At 40.1% G+C, this 22,842-nt stretch overlaps 1 protein-coding gene across 1 annotated transcript in view; it reads right to left on the bottom strand.

Annotated features, from left to right (window-relative positions):
• Positions 1 to 296: 296 nt before the first annotated feature.
• The window catches only part of NALF2 (NALCN channel auxiliary factor 2), a 242,006-nt gene continuing 219,460 nt past the window's right edge, over positions 297 to 22,842 (bottom strand). The window contains exons 2-3 of the mRNA XM_075835654.1: positions 10,717 to 10,888; positions 297 to 7,346 (exon numbers count right to left, since the gene is read on the bottom strand). Coding sequence (XP_075691769.1) covers positions 6,970 to 7,346; positions 10,717 to 10,888 — 549 coding nt within the window. The 3' untranslated portion in view covers positions 297 to 6,969. The remainder of the gene's footprint in view (positions 7,347 to 10,716; positions 10,889 to 22,842) is intronic.

The raw sequence follows: 22,842 nt of genomic DNA, 5'->3' as shown, positions 1-22,842 counted from the left end.
ATACAATGTCAGTATAGAAACCTCCTACTAATATAGTCATGTGTGGACTAATCCAGTATTCTACCAATCCATTTGATACTTTGAGACCATGACGATGTTGAGGATGCATCTCATTTTGTCCAATTGGTCCAATTGCTGCTTTCATCACCCATTCCCGTTAGCATATATATTTGGAAAACAAGAAAATATATTGCAGGTTGAATAGATTTATTTTTTCACAAAGCCGTATATCATATACTATTTTATATGTAATCAGCGTTTTTATATGAATACATGAGTTGAAGCGACTTAACAATGACGTTTCGGCCAATCCACGGCCTTTATCATTGTCGCTGAAAATGTAGTAAAGAATCGTATATGAACGTCTGCCAGACTAGCCAGTGTCAGGTAAAGGCAGTGGATTGGCCGAAACGTCATTATTAAGACGCTTCAACTCATGTATTCATATAAAAACGCTGATTACATATGAAATAATATATGATATACGGCTTTGTGAAAAAATAAAATCTATTCAACTTGCAATATATTTTCTTGTTTTCTTGTGAGTGCTGGGGTAATCGTGACTATATACTTTGGGACTTCAGCCCAACCCCTTTGCACCACACCGTCAACATAGGTGCGCATCCCATATACATTTTTTCTAGCATATATATTTGGTCATTAAGAACAGCCAAACATGATAACACCCTGGCGGAGCAGTTACATATACCAACCAATCAGGCCACCACTTTTATTTATTGAGGAACCTTTATAAACTGAGAATCTGATTGGTTGCTATAGGAAACTTTTCCACCTTTACATTAGTTTTGCAAATGCTCCCCGACTATGACTAGTTCTATATACAAGTGCCAGTGAAAACCTTATCAAGTGCTTATCCACTTTAGACAACCCCTTTTCCTTCATAGGGCCCTTGCATATTGATCATGGGGGTGGGGTGGTATTGGGTGTCTGGTCACTAGGCTACCGCTCAACATCTTGGCAGCTCCGCTGCTTTAACAATGAGGAGTTGAATGAGAAATTATACGTGGATGTGTGAATGTTTATTCTCATTCACAACAGAACGTAGTAACTATGTTACTTCATCCTACATACAACCAAGAAGTCCTGAGCTGTTATTACAGGACACTCTCTGTTGCATCCCTATTATTAGTCACAAGGACATACTGGCGCAGTGTTTGCCAGATGTTCAGGTCATTTGAAAGCAGCTGTAAGTCAAAGACTTTTAAGCTCACTCAGGGAGCGCTACAGAGCTGCAACAACGATATCTGGGAGAGTTAAATGGTTATAAATGTCAAGAGCAAGAGAATGTGTACTAGGAAAGAGGAATTAGACACGGGAGAGAGATAGGATGCTTGGTTGTTTAAAATATCGAGCCTGGAGGAATTCTATATTGTTTCTTACATTTCTTTCACTATTTGACGTGCGTCTCTCTGGAGCATCTACTCATTGCCAATAAAGTCCGGAGTACACACTGTTTAACTTACAGCATTACATACATTATTGCAACTGAAAGGCGCAAATATCTGATGTGAGCTTAGAATCCCTCTTACTAATACACTTTCTAGCATTTTTTCTCCTCTCCACTAAATACATTTTCAATCCATGCCAGCTAATAATGAGCAGATGGAAAGGACCTGATATCCAAGATCTGTAATGTTTTTAGGAAGTACTTTTTACCGCAACAGATGATGTATGCCTCACAATTTGTGAAATGATTGCTGTCATAATGTAAAAACAACAAACGCAAATTTTATATATGTTCTGTAAATCCCTGCCAAAACACCAGTCATTACAAGTGACAAATACGATCTGGAAAATATATCAAGTGTGCAGTAACTGTGTTATATGTGAGAGATAATAAAATACACATGATATCAAATGTTTGGCAGGTACAATAGCGCATGAATAATATTCATGTATACATTCTGTTCAACTAGGGCTAAGTTAAAGGGCTTTTTTCAGGACGATTTTGGCCGATGCAGCGAGCGCCGATTTGTTCCGGTCACATTGAGCTAGAGATGGGGACGAGCGGTCGTAACACAGACTGCTCGTTCCCATTCATTATTATCATGTCGGCAGCGCATCTCCCTTACACAGGGTGATGTGCTGCCGATCAGCAGATGAACGCTTCCCTGTTTACACAGGGCAATTATCGGCAACGAGCGTTCTATGAACGCTTGTCTGCCCGATAATCGCACAGTGTAAAACCCCCTCAAGGTGTAAAACCCCCCTTTTCACATGCGTGAATCTGATACGCTCATGTGAATGTAGCCTAAAGCATTGATGGCCTATACTATCAGCGGGGGGCCAATTTAGATAAAATGGGTTGTGGTGCTCGCTGGAGCGCTGCTGCCCCTTCAGTGGTTATCCACGAAAAGTGGTTTGTTTCGACATGCCTTGATGAACATTGATAGGACTAAGGTGCTCCAGTAAGTACTCCTTCTTTCTAATGATTGCGTTGGTCCCAGGGCTTAGACCCCCGCCAAATAAAAAATGATGGCCTATCCTGCGGATAGGCCATCAATGTTTTAGTTATGGAAAATGCTGTAATACCCCAACATTTCTGTTTTGACTAGTAGAATAACCATAGCAGAAGATTATATTTTCCAGTAGAATATAATAAGCCAATGAGCTAATCACACTCACAGCCAAGTACCCAGTAATAAATCTACATATATATCTATATATATGTGTAGAGTTTAAATTTTTTTTACAACAAAGAGTGAAACAGACTGAACAATAAGTAATAGTGATAAAATTAAAAAAATTAAGATATATTATAAAGATGCTACATTTTTTGACTACTTTGCATTGTTAATTAAAGGTAGGGCTTTATTTTAATAAATGATACTACAGACTAAGGCCCCATGCACACGACCGTAAAAAACCTCAGTTTTTGTGGACCGCAATTGCGGTCCGCAAAAACGGACCCATTCACTTTCATTGAACGCGGACACCTTTCCGTTGCACTACGGAATGGTGCCCGTGCCGCGGAAATGTTCCGGGAATTATCGAACATGTCCGTTCTTTTGCATTTTGCGGGCCGTGCTCCCATGCTTTGTATGGGAGCACGGCCCGAAAATGCGGCTGTCAGTCGGCGGCCGGCCGTGCCCGCAATCGCAGGCCGTGATTGCGGGCACGGTCGTGTGCATGGGGCCTTACTGCAAATGGAAAGTTGAACTTTTCTTTAAAACTTTATTGGGCAATTGATATGTTCGTTAAACATTTCCCTATAGTGTTGAGAGATCTAGTCCAAACATGTACATGTAAAATATGCCTATGAAGTAAAATATCATAAAGTGGTTGCACGACTGGAGGCTCTATACCACCTACTACTTTGCTTTCAGCAATTCAAAAGTACTTATTCCCAATTCTTAAACAGACTACTTGACCGTTCAGTGTGTAGGTGGCAGAAGAGTATAGCAGCATCTGAACCATGGTGTGGAACTCTGTACACTAAATACCAACTAACCTAACCCTCTATGAACAGTTTTAAAATATCACTGTTCAAGATTCATATAGCTTCATTCTTAGTCATTCTATGTATATAAGACTCATGTGTAAAACTTTGAATATTGCCAGTATTGAGAAGTGTAATTTCTATCTACATAATTCACAAGACATAAGGATTGCTCATTACCTCCATGTGATCAAAACCATTAGGAACTGTTACTAGCTAGACGACTTTTGGACCATTTGAATGACAGCCGCCTGTAACTGCATGAATTGACCATGTTTTAGCAGACTTGTTAAATCACACTATTGGCAATTATAACATACAAACCATTATGTTTACCTTTCAGGATGCAAAAGGAAAGAGCACCATAGACTGTTTCGTAGGCAAGACATTACTTTAGAATGCTGATGAATTGTAGATGACTGAGATTTCTGGAAAGAACTTTTTTTGGGTTAAATTTTTTTTAAATGACTCAATATATACACATAAAAATGACCTCTGTGGGGCCTTAAAAAAGTTACACAAAATTCCTATAGGAAATCAAGTTGATTTTCACTTGAGTAGAATTCTCCTAGAAATTATCACAGATGTGTAATTCTTGAACATGTTTAAGCTGCCAAAGCAGAATAGTCACATTCCTATCTGGTAACAAAGGATGCAATAAAGATTCTGTCTTGTGTTACAGTTCAATAAAATGTGCAACATATAAGACTGAAACACAGACCTAAAATCCTGTCACTGCTGGCATGAGTGTATTCTCAATTGTAAGCAAATTGCCTGTCAAAGTATGCAAATGGCTTATAGTGTTGTACATGAGGAAAAGGACCATTTATATCTCAAGGTATTTCAAGAGTGGCCTACAGTGGAACATCCATGTGCCTTTCATGTGGAAAATATTGGAACGTAACACAGGAGTGGAGTAAATTAAGGGGTTAATGAGCCAATAAGATCCATAACCTAACAGTACACACCTTTATACAAAAATGACTTATTAGATAAAATGATCCATCAACAGCAGCTTTGCTACTGATGGTTCCAATTTGGCAAAAGAGCCCTAAATCACATTACGTTGTAGCCCTACGCTTAGCGTGTACGTCGGGAAAGCTTCATAGGGCTCAATTAGCCCGACAGAGACCAAAGAAATGTTATTTTGGCTTCCGTCGGGCTGGTACACACTGGTAAATAAATTCCACATGTTGTTACGGTTATTTGGATACCTAATATGTGTCGTTTTTTTCCTTTTTATGTATTGTATTTACAAATAATATTTATTTTATACTAAATAATCACTATTTTAATTAATTTATTCATTTATTTTGCAGACTTTTTTTATTAATTAATTTTGTATTACTTTTTTTTTTAACCCATAAAGGGATTACTATTTTATGTTTTTTTTTATACTAATAATGTATTATCTTCAGTGTAACCATGACACAGGCTGCTGTTACGATAACATTAGTGTGCCCTAACAGCAGGCTTACTGAATAGACAACAGGCTGACTGCAGAGGGTTTCCCGAAGTCTCCAACCTCGTCACCAGGAAACGTGATCGAAGGAGGGAGTTGCCTTTGATCATGCTGCAGTTTCTCTGATCCTGATCGTACTCAGGAGGCATCTGTAAGAACAGGAGCTGGTAGTAACAGCTCCTGCTTAGATTATGTGCGTTCACTGAGAACCTGCACCACCCACCGTCAAAAGAAAGTGGTTAAAAGGGTAAAAGATGACAAATAATTATCTTAATGTGTTTTGCAGTTTCACTGTTTTTATTGTTTGCTGTGTTAATCCATATTAAAATTGACATGCCGTTTGGTCATGCATGTGACGTACACGAGTTGATCATACATGTGACATGCGTTATAATGCAAATAACAATATATGGGAACTGGATATTTATAAATATATGTATTTGTTGTTAACATGTCAGGTGTGGAAAACATGTTCTACTAGACCAGCGTTTCCTAAGCGGGGTTCCGTGGGACCACAACAAGGGGCACCCGGGCACTGAACAGAACAAAATGGGGAATAAATAGTAAATGGGTACAGAATGCAGTACCTTCTAAGTGCCCATTTGCTATTCATTGCCCCTTTAGTGCCCTTCTGTTCAGTTCCTTCTTTGTGCCCATTTTCTATTTATAGAAATTTTTAGTGCTCTTCTGCGGCAGAATAGCAAATGAACTTTCAGTGGCTACTGGACAGAAAGGCACTAAAAGGGCAATGAATGGCAAACGGGCATTAAGGAGGCATTGAATTCTGTACCCATTTTCAATTTATTGTCCTTCCATTCAGTGCCCTCTTTCTGCCCAATTGCCATTTATTGCCTATTTACTGTACTTCTGGACCAGAAGGGTGTACAATGGGCAATAAATGTCAAATGGGCACCAAGGGGGCACTGTACAGAAAAGCACTAAAGGGACAATGAAAACAATAAACTGATGTGCGGTCATTTTCTGCCACTTTTCTGCACAAAGCAAAGCCAAGCCTACATAAATAATTGGTAGGCGTTCCCTGATATAAGAATTTTTCAGAGGTTCCCTAATGCTAAAAAGGTTGAGAATCACTGTACTAGACACTTGTTATTATGGTTCACCTAGCCCACTATTATACAATTATGGTCTGGTATGGTATTAGGTTCTGTAGATAAGTATATTGGCGACATTTAGGTTGCATTGTGACATCTATATACCACCTGGCACACAGGACATGATGCTATATGACCCTTCATTAATACCATAGACTGTATTTATCTCTATAAGTTTTCTTACATTTTATCTCTCATTCTCTAAAAACATATTTTCCTGTACATGTGTGATATCTTAAAAGATTTTTTTCATTTTTTTTGCACATTCTGTTAATATTTGTGGCTCATGATGCCTGTTGATTTGTAACTAGTTATTACAGGATTTCCCCTGCAAATAGAAACATAATTGTGACATCTACAGAGGATATGACTATTCATCGAATCGCCCTCCTAATTGTAACCCTGGCTTGATGACGTTAAAATATAGTTTTTTTTTGTTCACATTAGAAATACGGCTGCCATTTGGCCATAAGCTGTTGGATATTTGGGCCAGCTTTCAATCAGCGTGACCAAGAATACATTCAGGGCAGCACTAAAGCACTTAGCATCTACCACAAGTAAGGCTCACCGGCAGTTACCAGCGGGCTCAACCGACTGTTAATTTCTCTAGCCATGGAGCGCCATGTTTTACTTAGCCAGGCATTCTTTCCACTTTTGCACTCTTCATAATGATACTGGACCACCCCAATCTGACTCTGCCTTACGTTGCCTCTGCATAACACAAGCATCATATCAAGGCCACTGACACAGAACCCTTCTCAAAGTTGTGTCTCACGGCTCTCTAACCCAAAGGACTCATTTTGTTTTCACCATGCTGTGTCATGGTTAACTGCTGCTGAGGGCGATCTCCCAGTGCCTCTGGTCATAGAAAAGGGCACACCCTTTAGAAGAACGTATTCCAATCTTCTGAGTTTTCAGAAAGAACTTTCACATGTTCACTCTTCACGTGCCGATGTCTCATCCATGCCAGGCATGGCTTCCAAGCTCACCCCATTTTGCACAGCCGATAAGGATGCCATGGTGTGGAGCAACATAAGCACCAGCACGCACAGCTTTAGTCTCGTGTTTCCGAGGCGGGATCCCGCTGAGACCGGCAGCAGAGATGGTTTGTGATGATGATGGTAAGGATGCAAGTGATGGTGCCGATGGTGAGGGTGCTGGTGGTGGCGACTGCGGTGTTGGTAATACATGGATTGGGAGTTCGAAGATTTGGTAGATGTATTGTGGGTGCCGCTCCCTGGGGTGTTGCAGGAATGCCATCGGACATCACAACAAACCGCATCTGTGTTGGACATATGGTTTTCTAGCAAATCTGTTGGAAAACAAAATACAGTGGAACACATTAAAATAAGAGATGCTTTGGCTTAGCCTTGTCTATGTGTATGGATACTTGCATGCTTTTAAGATTGACAGGATTAGGACTACATACACATCACATATAGATATTATGTTCGAAGAGAATCGTTTGAAATATTCTGCCAAACATATGCCCCAGATAAACAGAATGCAACTGTTTTCCTAGCTGAATATGTCTGGTTTTCACGCATATTAAAAAAACGTATACAGTACAGTAAATGTTTTTCTTTTGATATTGACTTGTATTTAAAATCACTACACTTTTCAATACTGTTGAAGTAACAGTATACCGACATAGATACTGGCCAAATATATACTAAAAGGACACACCTTTTGCATATGAATGGACAGACTACAGGCACATTAGATGTATATGGTGGGAGTATTTCCTGGCTTATACACTGAATTTGATGTGAACCTAAGCTTTATACTAATAATAATAATATTACCCCCTACTTATGACATTTTATCAACACTTTTAGAATGAGCTGGTATATTTTTCATGTTATAACTGGACAGTTTAGAAGTTTTCTATGTACTCAACTAATTAAGAATAAAGTTAATATACATGTTCACATGTATAGTAATAAAATTGACGAGAGGACTGGTGGTAATAGTCCTTGAGTTCTGAAGCTTGGAACAAGTTAATAGCATAATCCCCAGCAGAGGGGGTGAGGCCTAGTCTATGTGAATGTAACAGTGATGTGATGCAGGCCCCAGCACTGAAAGGGTCAAACAGATGTTTGACCTTTGGAAATTTGATAACTGGATGTTGGAGCTAATGTACATGATGGGCTTAGAACGTAAGCGTTTGTTTAAAAGTCATACATAAAGAAATACCTGGGTAAAACCCCAGGGACTATTTGTAGATTTGCAGAACCGATATCAGTGTAATGAGAGGATATGGATAGAGCTTGGAAAGTAAGTGACACCAGATCTACAGGTCTCCATAGGCTAGAACAATGCAAGTCACAGTGATGACATAGTCTATAATGACTCAAATGGAAAGTTTTTGAGTTTTTTTGTTTTGGTAAAAAACTTTTTTTTTTTTATAAACGGATCAAGTTACACATCAAGTACCAAAAATATTCTGTAACATTTTTGTGACTTAAACCTCCAGGTTCAAGTAACTCACAATACAGTAGATAATATTAATTAACATCAGATGACATCAAACAAGTGATGACTTTTCTAAGAAATCTTCAAAATGTCAAAATTGGAGGTAAAAAGTTGCATTTTGGTGTCTGTATTACTACTGAAACATCTGAACCCCGTGCAGTTCTACTGGACCAAACTAAGTTCTGTTCACTTGAACTGTGGCAGTTCTGGGGATAGTAGTTGTAATAATGACCATAAACTGAGCGCAGTATTAAATGTGCCAAAGTTGAATGAAATCCTAAATAATTAGAAGTAACATTTTCTGGTTTATGTAAATTTTCCTAATCCTAAACTTAAAATGTTTAGTAACGAGTACCTTTCCAGGTTGGTTCTCAGCTGCTGTGTCACTAACTTCTTCTGTAAAACGATATCTAGTGGTGCTTGCTTTACTTTGTGGCTGAATTGTAGCAGAAAACACCATGAGCATTAGGAGAAGCTGTGCAAGGCAATAAATTGCGTATTTATACAAATCACTTATTTATGGGGTTTATCATGACAAAGGGGGGAATTCATCAACTGTCCTATGCCAGTTTTCTAGCATACAAAAGTCGCAAAAGGGACCAAAAGTCACAATTTGCGTTGCAAATTGTGACATTTAGCCTATAAACGCCATCCTTCTGCACTTTGTGAAAAGAGGGGAGGGTATGGCTACGTAAAGGGGCAGGCCACAGCGGCCCGACAAATGTGTAATAAACCTGGTGTAAATTATGGTGGAAATCTACCCGAAGATTTCACTCTGTGGGGTGTAACAAGATAAGAGGCCAGTGCTGGGCCCCGTACCTTGTCCCCCACATTGGACTACGCCCCATTAGACTACCCTCCCACCTGCCAACTAAAAAATTAAAAAATAAAATAAAAAGTAGGCTCACCTCACTGCTCCTCCCATCCGGATCCCCTCAGGCTCCCTCAGCATGCCACTGCTCATACAATGTATTGACACCGTTCAGTGTCAGGACGTTGTATGTAATATAGCACTGAGTGCTGCATTGCATATACGGCCCTGACGCTGCTTTGCTGTATGCTGTCGGAGTCTGAGAGGACCCGGAGAGGAGAAGCGGTAAAATTAGTATTCTTTTTTATTTTATGTTCAATGGGAAGGGGGGGAATTGATGGCAATTGTGGTGTCCGCCTCTTAATAAATGTGTCGCATCTGAATCCAACTTTCTTTATATTAAGACTGGCATATGAAACACCAGTCCTAATAAATTCTAACTTAGGCTGTTTAGGCACCACCTCCACACAGGATCATCTATTTAGTTGTCTCCAGCTTCCTGCACATCTATGTCATTTTAGGTTTACTTATCCATCCCAGTTTGAATTGAGTGCTACTATAATAATGTCCATATTATTGTATTCAGTGTTGAGTCAATTATTGAAGTCAATATTACTCTGTAGTAGAGAAACAACCTATAAAAAGATAGGCATATTGGTATCAATTATATTCATGTTCCATGTGACAAAAAAAAATCTAGATCACTGATAAATACACAGGACAAAATTGTATATGAAAAATTATGAACTTACTGTATTGTACATATATATCAATAAAAGTTATACAAACTTGATAAAAAGGGAGAAGCAAAGAACCATAAAGAAAAGGTGGTGGGGCTGAGGTATATAGAGAAGATAGAAAAATTCAAAAAAAATGAATCTTTTTCCAAAGTGTTCAGATGCTACATAGCCCCACTGATAAAAGGTATATAGATGTACTGTATAACAATAGCTAAAAAGGATATATATCAGAGTAAGGCTTCGTTCACATCTGCGCTAGGGCTCCGTTCCGTCTGAGCTTTCCGTTGGAACGAAGCCCTGACAGACACAAACGGAAACCATAGGTTTCCATCACCATTGATTTCAGTGGTGACGGATCCGGTGCCAATGGTTTCCGTTTGCCTCAGTTGTGCAAGGGTTCCGTTGTTTTGATGGAATCAATAGCGTAGTCGACTAAACGTCGACTAAAAGCTCTGAATGAACGTCGGAACGGAGCCCTAGCGCAGATGTGAACGAAGCCTAAGGGATAATATAGCAGGAGAACTATGTAAAGGGTACATATACGAACCACAGCCCACCACCAGGCCCCTACAATTACTCTGTAGTATATTGTAAAATACAATGGAAGTTACCTAATATTGTCATTGCTTTTTTAAAATACTGTCTTTGCTTCTCACCTGTACAGATGAAGCCAGGTAACCCTCCATAAATTAGGTCATCATTGTCAGGCAGTATGAAGGGACAGCGGGTCTGCACCTCCAGGCAGTACTGCTTGCAGGGAATACCATTACGACACTGTCGCTGGGTCACGTTGAAATACTCTGAACACAGCCAGGCTTTGTAAACAGCCTATGAATGAAATAGAACAATGAGAGTTAGAGAAGATGTTCACAAATGTAATGCATACATTATAGATGTCATAAATTAAAGAATACTTCTGAACCATGTGGTAGTGTCACAGTATCACAGTGAGTGGGGGCGGCAGAAAAGACAACCGCTATAAGCTCGAAATGTGTATAATGCTCTAGTTACTTATACATGTTATCGAATTTTCTTACCCCCCAAAAAATGGTCCTAATTTCCTAATTCCCAGAGCATGGGAGCAATCCTAATAACAACTAAGTCATACATTCTGCAATTAGCGCTAGGAATAAGAATTAACATTACAATTTTAGACCATATATTTAAAGGGGTTTTTCCATCAGAGATATTCATGACATATCCACAGGATATGTCATAAATGTCAGATAGATGCGTGTCCCACCTCTGGGACACACACCTATCTCTAGAACGGGGTCCCCTAAACCCCGTTCCAGATTTTTGTGTACACGCTGCCTCCCGACCACTTATTGATTACATGGTCGGAAGTTACGGAAACAGGGTAACTCGCTGAGTTACGCTGTTTCTGTAACTCCCATAGAACCGAATAGTAGTTACGGACATAGCGTAGCTTGCATTAAAGTTATTATAGCATCGGCACGACGCGGCGCGATTGCGGCAGCCGATGGTCTGCCATCTATGGACTAGGTCCTGCCTAATATGCCCCCTGTATGAAACTGACAGGTATAATACCCTGCAATACATAAGTATTGCAGGGTATTATAACAACGATCCCACAATTGGATCTTCAAGTCCCTAGTGGCACTAAAAAAAAAAAAAAAAAAAGTTACAAAAAGTTACAAAAAAATGTACAAAAAGTAAAAAAGTTCAATTTCAAAATAATAAAATTAAAAAAATCGCCCTTTTTCCCTTATAAAGCCCTTTATTATTGGAAAAAAAATGAAAAAATCAATTAACTATGCATAATTGGTATCGCCGCGTCCATAACGGCCTGATCTATAAAAATATAATGTAATTTATCCTGCACGGTGATTTATCCCGCACTGCCATAACAAAAATAATCAAAAGACTATACCAAAATCGCTATTTTTAGTCACTTCAGCTCCAAAAAAATGTTTAGAAATAGGAATCAAAATGGTACCAATAAAAACTAGTTTGTTCTGCAAAAAATAAGCCCTCAAACCGCATTCTTGATGGAAAAATATAAAAGTTGTGGCTCTTAGAATATGGCGACACAAAAACGAAATAATTTTTTTAAAACCTGATTTTATCGTGCAAACACAGTAAAACATAAAAAACCCTATATACATATGGTATCGCCGTAATCGCATCGACCCACAGAATAAATTAAATATTTAATTTATAGCGCACAGTGAACGCCATAAAAAAAAGAATAAAAAACAATAGAAGTTTTGACGGGCTAATTCCACTAAATTCAGCAAAAAAACTATGAGATCAAAATACTCACTATATCCCTAGATAAATTCTTTTTAGGGCTGTAGTTTCCCAAATAGGGTTACTTCTGGGGGGTGTCCACTGTTTTGGTCCCTCAGGGGCTTTGCAAATGCGACGTGACGAAAACCATTCTACCAAACTTGAGCTCCAAAAGCCAAATAGCGCTCCTTCACTTCTGAGCTCTGCAGTGTGTCCAAACAGGCGTTTATTATCACATATGCGGTATTGAAGTAATCAGGAGAAATTGCTTTACAAATCTTGTGGTGCTTTTTCTTCTTTATTCCTTGTAAAAATTGATAATTTTTATTGGGAAAAATTTAGATTTTCATTTTTACAGACTAATTCCACTAAATTCAGCAAAAAACCTGTGGGGTTAAAATGCTCACTATACCCCTTGATAAATTCCTTGAGGGGTGTAGTTTGCCAAATGGTGTCTTTTTGGGGCTGTTTCCACTGTTTTGGCACAAGACCTCTTCAAACCTGACATGGTGTCTAAAATATATTCTAATAAAAAGGAGGCCCCAAAATCCACTAGGTGCTACTTTGCTTCCGAGGCCTGTACTTCAGTCCATTAGCACACTAGGGCCACATGTGGGCTATTTCTAAAAACTGCAGTATATGGCCACTAAATATTGAGTTGTGTTTCTCTGGTAAAACCTTTTGTGTTACAGAAAAAAATTGATTAAAATGGATTTTCTGCCAAAAAAATAAATTTGTAAATTTCCCCTAAGGAAACCCTTTAAGGGTTAAGAAACTTTCTAAATGCTGTTTTGAAAACTTTGAGGGGTGCAGTTTTTAAAATTGGGTGACTTATGGGGGTTTCTAATATATAAGGCCCTCAAAGCCACTTCAGAACTGAACTGGTACCTAAAAAAAAAAAAATTGCCTTTTGAGATTTTCTTGAAAATGTGAGAAATTGCTGCTAAAGTTCTAAGCCTTCTACCGTCCTAGAAAAATAAAAGGATGTTCAAAAAACGATGACAACATAAAGTAGACATATGGGAAATGTTAACTAGTAACTATTTTGTGTGGTATTGCTATCTGTTTTACAAGCAGATACATTTAAATTTAGAAAAATGCTAATTTTTACAAATTTTCTCTAAAGTTTGGTGTTTTTCACAAACAAATACTGAATTTATTAATCAAATTTTTCAACTAACATAAAGTACAATCTGTCACGAGAAAACAATCTCAGAATCGCTTGGATAGGTAAAAGCATTCCCAAGTTATTACCACATAAAGTGACACGTCAGATTTGAAAGAATCAGCTATGTCCACAAGGCCAAAACAGGCTCAGTCCTGAAGGGGTTAAGCAGGAAAGAGGATGTACGCTGCAGAGATTGCAAATTAAGGCTGGGTTCACACTGAGTTTTTTGCAGGAGGAAAATCTGCCTCAAAATTCCGTTTAGGATTTTGAGGCAGATTTTCCTCTGCCTGCACGCCGATTCTCGCATAGTTTTTCGCCCGCGGCCATTGAGCGCCGCAAAATACGCTTTCTCTGCCTCCCATTGATGTCAATGGGAGGTCAGAGGCGTAAATGCCCGAAGTTAGGGCATATCCCTTCTTTTTCCCGCGAGCCGGTTTTCCACTCGCGGGAAAAAACGCCTCCGCCTCTCATTGAAATCAATTTTCGGACGTTTTTTGGCTTGTTTTGCGGCACGGTTTCCACGTCAAAAAACTCATCAAAAAACTCAGTGTGAACTCCCCCTAACTCTTTTACTGTCAGAAAATGCGGGTACTGTACTTGAATGTTTTTTGTTTTTGCCCTCCCACGTTAATAGCCATAACAGGCATTACTTTTTTAGTCTTACATCAATATGTAAAACAGCTGTATGAAGTCATGTTTTGTGCAAGACGAGATGTATTTTATTAGGCGACATAGGTAAGTATTTAATTTATATTAACTTTTTATTATGGTAAATGCAGAACAAAAGCAATAGCGCCATTTTTATTTACGCCATTTACTGATCACCAAAAATAATGTGTTCACTGTATTGCACAAGTTGTTACGGTTACGAGGATTCCAAAAACTTCTATTTTATTTACAGTCATTATTTTTGCTCTGTAATTTTTTATTTATTTTTATTATTATTCAAAATGTATTTTTTTTTGCTCTGTAATTATTTTTGCTCTGTGTTAGTTTTTTCCTGTGCCATTGCATAATGGACACTAACAGCGCGTTAGATCTGGACAAAAAAACTGGAAGAAATAGCACAGCATGCTGCGCTCTTTCTTCTGGTAAAACGACGAACACCCAGAGGGAAACACGACCGAACCCATTAAAGTCAATTGGTTTCATCGGGTTTCCAAACAGGATTTCAGCACTGAATACACGCAGATGTAACTGCAGCTGCAAAATATGTGTGAAAATGTATTGTGTGAACACGTGCAAATGCACGTAAACGTGTTTTTGCGGCAACAATTCACCCGCAAATCTGCGGGTGAATTGCAGACCCATTAATTTCTATGGGCCGATGCACACGACCGTGGTTTCCACGGTCCGTGCATTGCCCTGGAGCCTGGACCGCAAAAAGATAGGTCCTTGAAATCAATGTGTGCACGTTCCGTAATTTCCAGGCGGCCCACAGATGACACTCTGCTCAATCATGGGCTGTGCAGGTGGCTATGGTCGTGTGCATGGGGCCTTAGTGTTTCTGCCTCCCATACAGCAGGTACACAGTTCAAGATCCAGCAGACACCTGGTAAAAGAAGAGACTAAATAAAAAGAAAAAATAGAGGGGTCAGTGGGGGTCCGACTCCCGACACACCCACTTATCAGCTGTCTGGAAGGGGCCACAGTGCTCGTAAGAGCGCTGCTTCCCCTTCATTCCTTATCTGCTCGTACTGTGAATAAGGCCTTTTTGCGCCCGTAAAAAATGCAGTTTTTCCTGCGTTGCAGTTACGTGCGGCTTCCGTGTATAGTGCGCGTCTATGTTTTTTACGTGTGTATGTCATCCGTATGTCACACGTTTTTTACGTCAGCAAAACAAAAACTGAAGGAGGTGTTTTATTTTTCCCTCATCATTTCTTTAGCAACTGGTGCGTGAAAAACACGGACAGCACACGGGTGTGCGTCTGTGTGCTGTCCGTGATTTTCACGCACCCATTGACTTCAATTGTATGGGACAAAAAGTATGGGACATGCAGTGAGTTTCACGCAGCAGACACACATTGCGTGAAAAACACTGAATGGCCCCTTTGAATTGCATAGGTCTGTGTGATACAGGGGGCTCTATGGGGGCTTCTATGTACAAGGGGATATACGTAGGGCACTATCTATAGGGGGCTCTATTAGGGTCACTATCTACAAGGGGATCTATGTAGGGCACTATCTACAGGGGGCATATCTACAGGGGGCTCTATTGGGACACTTTACACAGGGCACTGCGTGTGTAGGACACATTGTATGGCGCTATTATAAACAGGGATACAATGTATGGCGCTATTATAATTAAAGGTACAGTGTATGGCGCTATTATATTTAGGGGCGTAATGTGTGGCACCATGAGAATTTTATATTTGTTTATAGGTACAGAAATGTTTGAAAAGTGAAAAGCTGAAGACATCTGAGCGGCAAACTGCAGAAATGGGCTGTGGCCGGGGGAAGCCATCATAGAGGTCCGGACCGGATAAGGAAAGAGAAAAAGAACAGCTAGAATCTGGTGAGTCACTTAATGTAAATGTTTATTCTGCCTCCAATCAGCTCTGTAGTCACTGTATGATCTGCAGCGAGATGATGGGTGGTATGATTTTTTTTGTGAAACAGCAACCCCCAGCATATACTTACCATTGTTTGGGCCATGCTGGGAGCTGTAGTTTTAAGTCGCATAAACCTATAAAGCAGGGGTTTCACTAAATTAAGCTGTATTTGTGCTGTTGCTATATTTATGTACTGTGCTTTGTTCTGGTGCTGTATTTATGTTATGAGCTTAATTCTAGTACCTATATATAAGCACTGAGCATGTTTCTAGTGTGGTATTTATGTACTGAGCTTGGTTCTAGTACTGTATATATGTACGGAGCTTGGTTCTGGTGTTATATATATATATATATATATATATGAGATTTGTTCTGGTGCTGCATATATGTACTGAGCTTGCTTCTGGTGTTGTATATATATGTATTGAGCTTGGTTCTGGTGTTGTATATATGTACTGAGCTTGGTCCTAGTACTGTGTATATGTACTGAGCTTTGTTCTGGTGCTGTATTTATGCATTGAGCTTTGTTCTGGTGATGTATATATATATTGAGCTTGGTTCTGACACTGTATATATGTCAGAGCTTAGTTCTGGAACTGTAATTATATAGGATATATTTATAATAACAAAATTGCAGGGCAGATGGAATTTTTTTCATGTCAGGTTTTAACCTCTTGAACTGCCACAATGCGGTAATACATGACCTAACAATATTTCCAAACATTCCCCTGTATGTTTTTTCAGATGCAGCAAAATCTATAAAATTAACTTTTAAAACGTTGCACACTATATGCTAATTACTCATTAAAAGGTCATGGGGTGGTGTCGATTGCCTGAAGAGTAAAAATTATTCCACAGCACTCGATTCGATTCTATCCACTTCAATTTTGAGAAGGAGATGCAAATTCCGTGTCCAGAAATCCCACTCAGACAAATAACTCGTATACAATTGTGTTTATTAACACATTCCAAATATATCAAAAACAGCTACGTTTCAACTCTGCAGGAGCCTTTCTCAAGCTATCCTGAAGAGTCACATAGTTCTGCCTCCAAACCCACCTTTCCATGCTTGATTGACATCCCCCTGGCTGTTATACATCACTAGCAGCCTCCTTTAACTTTCTCAGATGCGCCATTGCCTTGTACTACTTGAGCACGCACCGTGCAGTGAGGTGTACTCTGCCTGGCTTCATCGCTGCACATGCCAGGGGAGTAGAAGGCAACGGCGCATCCGCAAGAGTTGGAGAAGGCTGCTAGTGATGTAGAACAGCCAGGGGAATGTAAATCAAGATCTGGGGGCGCCATTTAAATTTTCACCTCAGGCGACAGAGAAGCTAGAATCGACCCTGACCCCCACCGATCAGATAATGATGGATATTTCTGAGGATAGGCCAACAATTTCTTAGGACTGGAAAACCATTTTAAGAGGTAATGAGGGCAGAGAGCAGGAGTGGGCCCTCCTCCTCTAGTGGGCCCGGCATCTGCCCGAACTGCTTATAGGATCTATTAATTTATACAGTGACATAGATCTGTCTAGTGTAATTGCATCATTGTGCAATTAAAATAGAGCCCACATAACACAGCCAGCCACAGAGCACCCATAACACAGTCAGCCACAGAGCCCTCATAGCACAGCCAGCCATAATGCCCACATAACACAGCCAGCCGCAGAGCACCCATAGCACAGCCAGTCACAGAACACCCATAGCACATCCAGCCACAGAGCCTTCATAACAGCCAGCCACAGTGCCCCTATAACACGGCCAGCCACAGAGCACGCATAAGCATAGCCAACCACAGAATACCCATAGTACAGCCAGCATAGAATACCCATAGCACAGCTAGCCACAGAGCCCTCATAACACAGCCAGCACAGAACCCGATAACACAGCAAGCCACAGAACACCCATAATACAGTCAACCATAAATCCCTCATACCACAGCCAGCCACAGAGGACCCATAACAAAACCAACTGCAGAGCCCCTATAACACAGAGAGCCAAAAAGCCCCCAAAACATAGCCAGCCACAGAGTCCACATAACACAGCCAACTACAGAACACTGAAAACACAGCCAGCCACAGAGGCCCCTTACACGGCCAGCCACAGAGCACCCATAACAAAGCCAACTGCAGAGCCCCCATAACACAATCAGCCACAGAGCCCTTATAAATAGTGGCATACAAAGGGGGAGGGTCAGACAGCTCTTGTACCATTGTTTGTGTCTTCTATACTGTGGCTAGTTGATGGCTGGCTGGTTTAATCTTTCATCAGACAGAGTCAAGGGTACTTTTTCCTGATGCAGGGGATGTTTGGTAAATTCAGGCCTACTAGGCCGCAGCTGGATGTACTTGCTGCACTGCTCCACTGTCTCATGTGGGGAGGCTCCTGCCCATCACCCGCAACCAGCTCCAAGACCCATAGACCTCGGCCACCAGCTGGTGTTTGTCACCTGTACCACAAGCAGCTTCAGTAGCTCACTCGTTACACCATGTTCCTCGCTCACTAAATACTCTTGTTTGGAACAGAAGTGGTTTTATATAGTAAGCACCGACCTCAGTGTCAGGACGCAGCGTAGCCACTATCCGACATCCTGGCACTGTTATGGCGCAGCAGAACATTAACCAAGATTCTAGGCTGTTTATCCCGGCGCCAAGTAAGTAGACCACCAGCGAGCCAACCATTATCCGCCGCACCTGCCATAAATAAAGTAAAATCACAGTGCAATAAATAGCAGCACAACATAAATATGACAGGCCACTCTTCTTAGGGAACATCACCTGGGGGGGGGGGGGGGGATATGCACAAAATCACAGAACTTAAAGGAATAGTACATAAATAACTGAAACACAATGTCACATACATAAATATACAATATATGCAACCACATATCTTGTTAGTGACCACTAATGGGCTATATTCTGATGCGTGTGCCTTTTTACGGCACTGCATTATAGTAAATCTGAGCGGCTGTTTTACACAGACAGGCATAATACACTGCAATACAGAAGTATTGCAGTGAATTATAAAAGCGATCAAATGATTGCATTGTAAAATCCCCTAGTGGGACTAAAAAAAAAAAAAAAAAGTTAAAAAAAAGTTTTAGATAGTTTATAATAAATAAATATCCCAAGTAAAAAAAAAAAATTAAAAACCCACTTTTTCCCCTTACAAATTACACATATTTGGTATCGCCGTGTCCATAACGACCCCAACTATAAAGCTATTACATTATTTAACCCGCACAGCGAACACTGTAAAAAATAACATAAAAAACAATGCCAGAATTGCTGTTTTCTGTTCATCCTGCCTTAAAATGGGATAAAAAGTGATCAAAACGTTGCATGTACTCCAAAATGGTACGAATAAAAACTACAAGTTCTCTCGCAAATCCCGTCATACAGCTACATCGGCGGAAAAATAAAAAAGTTATGGCTCCTAAAATATGGCGACACAAAAAGAAATCATTTAAAAAAAAGATGTTTTATACGGTGTATTAGAAAACTATATAAATTTGGTATCGTCGCAATTGTAACGACCCACAGAATAAAGATATTGTTATTTATACCACACGGTAAACGGCAAAAGTTAATAAAAGTTAATCAATAAATTGTATGTTCCATCCCATTCCTTAAACTAGTCATACAATTTTCCTTCTTCACTTTGTGCGTTGAAATAAAAAGGCTGGAAATGAATGTCTGTCACTATGAGTTTTCTTCCTTCTGGAGGAGAGCTATTTTGCATGTTTCTATGAATACATTGAGCAGGTTCTAGCAAAGAGCAGTATTATATATGTTATTCATGAAGAATTACATACATCTGTTTTGTTCATATTAATCTGCTCATTAGAAAATTACCTGGTAGTCATAAACTTTTTCCTGAGAAAAATGCCTTGAAGACAAAGTAAAGAAATGCCACCTAGTGGTAATGATGGTAAGTACACGAATACATGTATGTAGGGTGTGCCCCGAACCCACTTATGTATATATGTTAAGCAGCTAATGTTATGTTATGTAATGCAACTGTATTTGTATTAGGAGAAAGTTTTTTTTTCCATAGAGCACTATATATTTTGTACAGACAGGACTCTGTGAAGGCAGATTAGTGTTAATGGTCAGTTGTAGCATGCAGACCCTTTAGAAAAAAATGGGAGGAGCCTAGTCTTTAAAAAAACGATTTTAATAACGATTTTAATAACGATTTTGTTTTAAAGTAACGGTTGGTGAGTGTTGCAGGAGAGAGACAGTAAGAGTGATGCGTGTGGGATATGCAGGAGAGGGAGAGAGAAGTCAGTACAGAAGAGTGGATTTTGTCGAGCGGGGTGTGAGCCGCTAGATTGGATAGCCGAGCAGGGTGCGAGCTGCCAGATTGTATTGCCAGGATGGGCGCAAGTGACTGATCCACCAAAAGGACTTTGTATTGCTAGGCTGAATGGCGTATCGCTAGCTCATATGAGCACAAAGATCACCTGCACCACAAGCTTAACTTGAGACTGAACCATAGCCAACATGATGTCCCGGTCTCACCAGTTAAATCAGAAACTGTCAAGTATAGAGCCTATTTATTATGTATCAAATATTGTAACCGTGAAGATTGTGCCTCTGTTGCAGTAAAGTTCTGTTCAGCATTGTCGTGGCTATGGGGTATGCGGACCCACTAGGCCGCTCTGCCGTAGCGGGGTAGCAGCTGGCCAAACAATAGTCAATAACAGTCTCTATGGACAAGAGCACCTGCATAGATGATTTGGCAAACATTGGTCGTAGCAGACACGTGGCGTAGCAACAGAGCCCTTTTTAAGTACCAGGACGTATAGGGATTGGCTATGGAACTTTTGCATGGTGTGCTGGCCCTTTAACCCCTTCGCGCTCAGCGACGTACTATTCAGTCGCGCTAACCAATACGTTCGCGCTCAGCGACGGAATAGTACGTCGCGGGAGTAACGGCCGTCCTCCCGACACATATAGGAGCTGTGACAGCTGCTGTCTCGTAGAGCAGCTGCCGCAGCTCCTACGGCGGGGACCGATCGCTGTGTCCCCGCTGATTAACCCCTGAAAAGCCGTGTTCAATAGTGAACACGGCTTTTTAGGGGTTAAGCTACAATCGCCAGCCTGCTACGCGATAGCGGCTGGCGATGGTGACTATGGCAACCGGACACCAAACAATGGTGTCCGGCTCTGCCATCGACGGAAGCCTAGTGGGTCCTGACGAAGTCAGGACCCACTATGCTTGCTGTCAATGAGTAGCTGACAGCTCTAATACACTGCACTACGCATGTAGTGCAGTGTATTAGAATAGCGATCAGGGCCTCCGGCCCTCAAGTCCCCTAGTGGGACAAAGTAATAAAGTAAAAAAAAAGTTAAAAAAAGATGTGTAAAAATAAGAAAATAAAAGTTTTAAAAGTAATAAAAGTAAAAATCCCCCCTTTTCCCTTATCAGTCCTTTATTATTAATAAAAATATATAAACAAAAAATTAAACTATACATAATTAGTATCGCCGCGTCCGTAACGGCCTGAACTACAAAATTATTTCGTTATTTATCCCGCACGGTGAACGCTGTAAAAGAAAATAATAATAAACCGTACCACAATCACAATTGTTTGGTCACTTCACCTCCGAAAAAATGGAATAAAAAGAGTTCAAAAAGTCGAATGTACCTAAAAATGGTACTGATCAAAACTGCAGTTCGTTACGCAAAAAATAAGTCCTCGCACGGCTTTCTTCATGGAAAAATAAAAACGTTCTGGCTCTTAGAATATGATAACACAAAAAGTGAATGATTTTTTACAAAACTTATTTTATTGTGCAAACGCCATAAGACATAAAAAAAAACTATAAACATCTGGTATCGCCGTATTCGTATCGCCCCGTAGAATAAAGTGAATATGTAATTTATAGCGCACGGTGCACGCTGTAAAAAAATAGAATAAAAAAACAATAGTAGAATTGCTGTTTTTTAGTCACCACGCCACTTAAAAATAGAATGAAAACTGATCAAAAAGCCGCATGCACCCCAAGAAAACTGCATTGAATTCCTCAAGGGGTCTAGTTTCCAAAATGGGGTTTTCCACTTTAGGGGGTTTTGCACTGTTTTGGCACCACAAGACCTCTTCAAACCGGACATGGTGCCTATCAAAAAGGAGGCCTCAAAATCCACTAGGTGCTCCTTTGCATTGGAGGCCGGTGCTTCAGTCCATTACCGCACTAGGGCCACATGTGGGGTATTTCTCAAAACTGCAGAATCTGGGCAATAAATATTAAGTTGTGTTTCTTTGGTAAAACCTTTTGTGTTATAAAAAAAATGGTATAAAGAGGATTTTCTGACAAAAAAAAAAATGTACATTTCACTTCTACTTTGCTCTAAATTCCTGTGAAACACCTAAAGGGTTCATAAACTTTCTAAATGCTGTTGTGAATACTTTGAGGGGTCTAGTTTCTAAAATGGGGTGTTTCATAGGGGTTTCTAATATATAGGTCCCTCAAAGCAACTTCAGAACTGAACTAGAACCTAAAAAAATTAATAAATTAGGCAATACGTCGCTTCTTACATTATACTGATAATAAGCCGTGCCCATCCCGAGATGACCCCAGCTTTGACCGTTTGTATAAACGGAGACCCCTAGTAGACCGTTTCAGTACCCTTTTTTCCCAAGCATTCACCCTGGAGAAGTGTATTTCTATTGATGAGTCCTTGGTAGATTTTAAAAGGAGGATTCAATTCCGCGAGTACCTGCCGGGTAAGAAGGCAAGGTATGGTGTGAAGATGTATAAGCTGTGCGAGAGTGCATCAGGGTATACCTACAAATTTAGG

The sequence above is a fragment of the Rhinoderma darwinii genome, chromosome 8 (assembly GCF_050947455.1).
Source record: "Rhinoderma darwinii isolate aRhiDar2 chromosome 8, aRhiDar2.hap1, whole genome shotgun sequence".
In the NCBI taxonomy this organism is placed as follows: domain Eukaryota; kingdom Metazoa; phylum Chordata; class Amphibia; order Anura; family Rhinodermatidae; genus Rhinoderma; species Rhinoderma darwinii.
This window is presented reverse-complemented; position numbering and strand designations above follow the sequence as displayed.